The 3,031-nt window shown below is 39.6% G+C and overlaps 1 protein-coding gene across 1 annotated transcript; it reads left to right on the top strand.

The window, feature by feature from the left end:
* Positions 1-227: 227 nt before the first annotated feature.
* On the top strand, positions 228-2,293 carry C7H10orf53 (chromosome 7 C10orf53 homolog). The gene is given in 3 exon segments (XM_067000727.1): positions 228-1,129; positions 1,131-1,165; positions 2,118-2,293. Coding segments are annotated over 3 exon segments (219 nt in total). The 5' UTR covers positions 228-1,010; the 3' UTR covers positions 2,183-2,293.
* Positions 2,294-3,031: the final 738 nt, after the last annotated feature.

Raw genomic sequence — 3,031 nt, 5'->3', positions numbered from 1 at the left:
GCTAGGAGGAGTTGTCACAGGTGGATACAGTTAGGTTAAATGCTTGAGCCATGCCACTTTCAGCAAGGAAACACCAACCCTGACAAGTCACACAACTACCATGGAACTGGGACAGAGAAAGTGATATTTCTATCTGCTTTTATTAATGAAACATGGACAAAAATAACTCATGTGCAGTGGTCAGTACATGGTCTCAGCTTTAGAACATTGCCAATAAAAACTGAAAAGACAAGAGCATGAATATTAAGTATCCAAGAGCCTGCTTCTGCCTAGTAAAACAAACAGACCAAAAAAAAATGGAATGAGATGAATAAAAAAAAAAATCTTTAAATCCATGGGTGCCCAGGCAGAAGCATGAGGCATTTATGTGCTGCTGGAATTGCATTGAGTTCCCATTTCCCCTGTTCTGATTAATTTACAACACTATACAATGTACTGTAATAAACCCAAAACACACCTAATTCAGCTAAACAAATACGTAGGTTGAGAGAAGGTTTTGTCCCTTCTGGCTTGATTCTCAGCTTCACAAAATCTCAAGGCTTTAAATGTACTGAGGAATTACTCTTTACTGAAGAATTACTCTTTAAGCAGAAGTGAAATGAATTATGCGTCGGTGAACAATTGGGTTATCAAGGTTGTTCACTTAATGTTCCAGCTGTTCTATAGCACCATCCTAACGTTTACTGGAGATTTCTTTTGAATTTAATCTTATTCCATGGTACTTGCAAATAAATACATTGTGTTTCTTACAGCTGCTGTGCCAGCTAATAGCAAATACAAGTACATAATGAATTTCTTGCCTTTTACTGCTAGAACTAGAAATGACAGAGGGTGGAGGCTTCATTCAAAGGAGATCCATTAATGTAATAATAGAGAAGCTAGATATCAAAGCAGACAGGAGTTGTGGGGAGTTTTGTACAGCACTTAGCTACATTAACACTGTTATTTGCTTCTTGCTCTCATAAGCAGTAGAACTTCGATATACCAGGAGTTCACAGCAAAGCAAGCAAATGCAGTACCACTCACTGCTTCTTCGCCCTTTTCCAGCTGTCCTGCAGGCAGATGGGCACCAGCTGATTCTAGAGGAGATACCAGACTGGAATACTGTAGAACTCATAGTAAATGGGGAGACTATTTCACTGCAACATCAATGACCTGGATTTTGGTAAGCACAAAGTTTTACTCATTCCAGTCTCTCACTGAAAGCACTTACATTTTGAAGTGAGCACTTCCTAAGGCATAAACAGTCCAACTTCTGCCAACATTAACTCTTCTAAGCTTGCATTACTTTATATTTGAGGCATTATAAAAGGCACAATCAGGAAGACAGAATGGTTCAGCAGTTAAGGCAATGCCTAGGAGAGCACTCTCTCAAGGCCTTCCCGCATGCACCACTACACAATCACAAGAAAACCAGTTAGATTTCAGTCCACAGTTATTAAAACTTATATGTTTGGGTCTTAGTTTATTTACTTATTCAGCTCCCCTTCCTTCTCCCCTGGCAAAACAAAAATAATACCATTGCAGTGCCCCACATAGAGGCATATATATATATATATATTGATTCAGGAGAGTCAAGGAGCTTCAGGGCTCAAGTTCTCATTTCCTGTGCAACTACCTTCCAGAGAAAGGCTGAAAGCCACCGCTCCTCCCCTCCCCACTATTTAACAGCTTCTCTAGGGCTGGGGAAGGTGGAGTTAATGAAGGGAAAGCAGAAAGCTGACCAAGTACAAAGGTATTTTGAGCACCACATCCCGGTTGGTTTCACCTTCCTGAAAGGAAAGAAACAGACCAGTAACTGGTAGGTTCCAATACTGCTCCTTTTGGAAATTTATTCCAAGAAAATACATCTTTTTTTTTGTTCCAGTATTAGACCTATGCTATTCTACTGTCTGCTGAATCACCTGCATTGCTGCACTCACTTTTTGCCTTGTTTCAAATCCAGACCAAAGCTGAACCAACCTCAGATTATGCAGTTAAACAGGGTAGAGCCAAACTGAGTCCAAGTACTGTGAGGGAGAATGCAAAGGAACGCAGATGCTACAACAAGGAGCACAGATGTAAATATGAATAAGCTTATTTGGATATACTTTGTAAGCTGTGTTTTTCTCCATTAGGAGGTGATGGCAAGTTGGATCCACTCTGTGAAGAAGCCAGAAAAGCAGTGTTAAATGCTTACTAATTTATAGGTTCACATTCTCTTTTACCTTGTTTTTCTGTCAGGCAATCTACTTGCATTACAAAAGTATTAGAAATTTTACGATACAGTTGGCTCTTCATGCTTCTGTCTCTCTTTATGTGCCATCCAGACAGGAATATACATCCTTTTCCAGAAGCTGTCATGTGTTACCACCCTGAACGTCACAAATTCATATAGAACTGTGACTAAAAAGTAGTTCTAATAATTTGATTTTAATTAAAAGAAGAATGAAATTCCTGGACATCTTGCATTATTTCAACTTTCAGGGAGTTTCCTATGTTAAAGATAATCATTTCAAAGTTATTAATAGCTGCTGATCAATCCATACACACTCACACAGATGTGCCAGTTTCACTTTTCTCTTGGCCACAAGTATTCCAGGGAATGTGGTTGTTGTCTTTAGATGCAGCCCGAGGGTTCAGAGAGAAGCAAGCTGGCATAATTATAAGGACAGGGTTAAACCTGTCTGCAGTTACCATTACCAATATTCCAGGTATTAGAAAAGTAACACTGCTTTTTCCTCCCTTTTTTCCCCTTGATAACTAGATTATGAGGCTACTATTTTGTTCCTGATTTATCAACATACACTCTTGGCCTCAGCTAAAACCTACTTCTGGTCAAGGTGAATCCAACAGTTTGCAAGCAGCCATATGTTCAGGACACCAGTGTTCTGACAATTTTCAACTTGACCCATATTTAGTTTATGAAAGAAAGTGGTTAGTTTTTGCATTCTAACGTAGTTGTATGAACAGAGAAACACAGCATACACTGAGGCTAAGGAGTGCTAGGCAGCTGCAGTTTCTAACAGGGCTTCAGGCGCGACCATCTGAC

The sequence above is a fragment of the Anser cygnoides genome, chromosome 7 (genome assembly GCF_040182565.1).
Source record: "Anser cygnoides isolate HZ-2024a breed goose chromosome 7, Taihu_goose_T2T_genome, whole genome shotgun sequence".
Lineage (NCBI taxonomy): Eukaryota > Metazoa > Chordata > Aves > Anseriformes > Anatidae > Anser > Anser cygnoides.
Note: the sequence above shows the minus strand (reverse complement) of the source record. Positions and strands in the feature narration are given on the sequence as shown.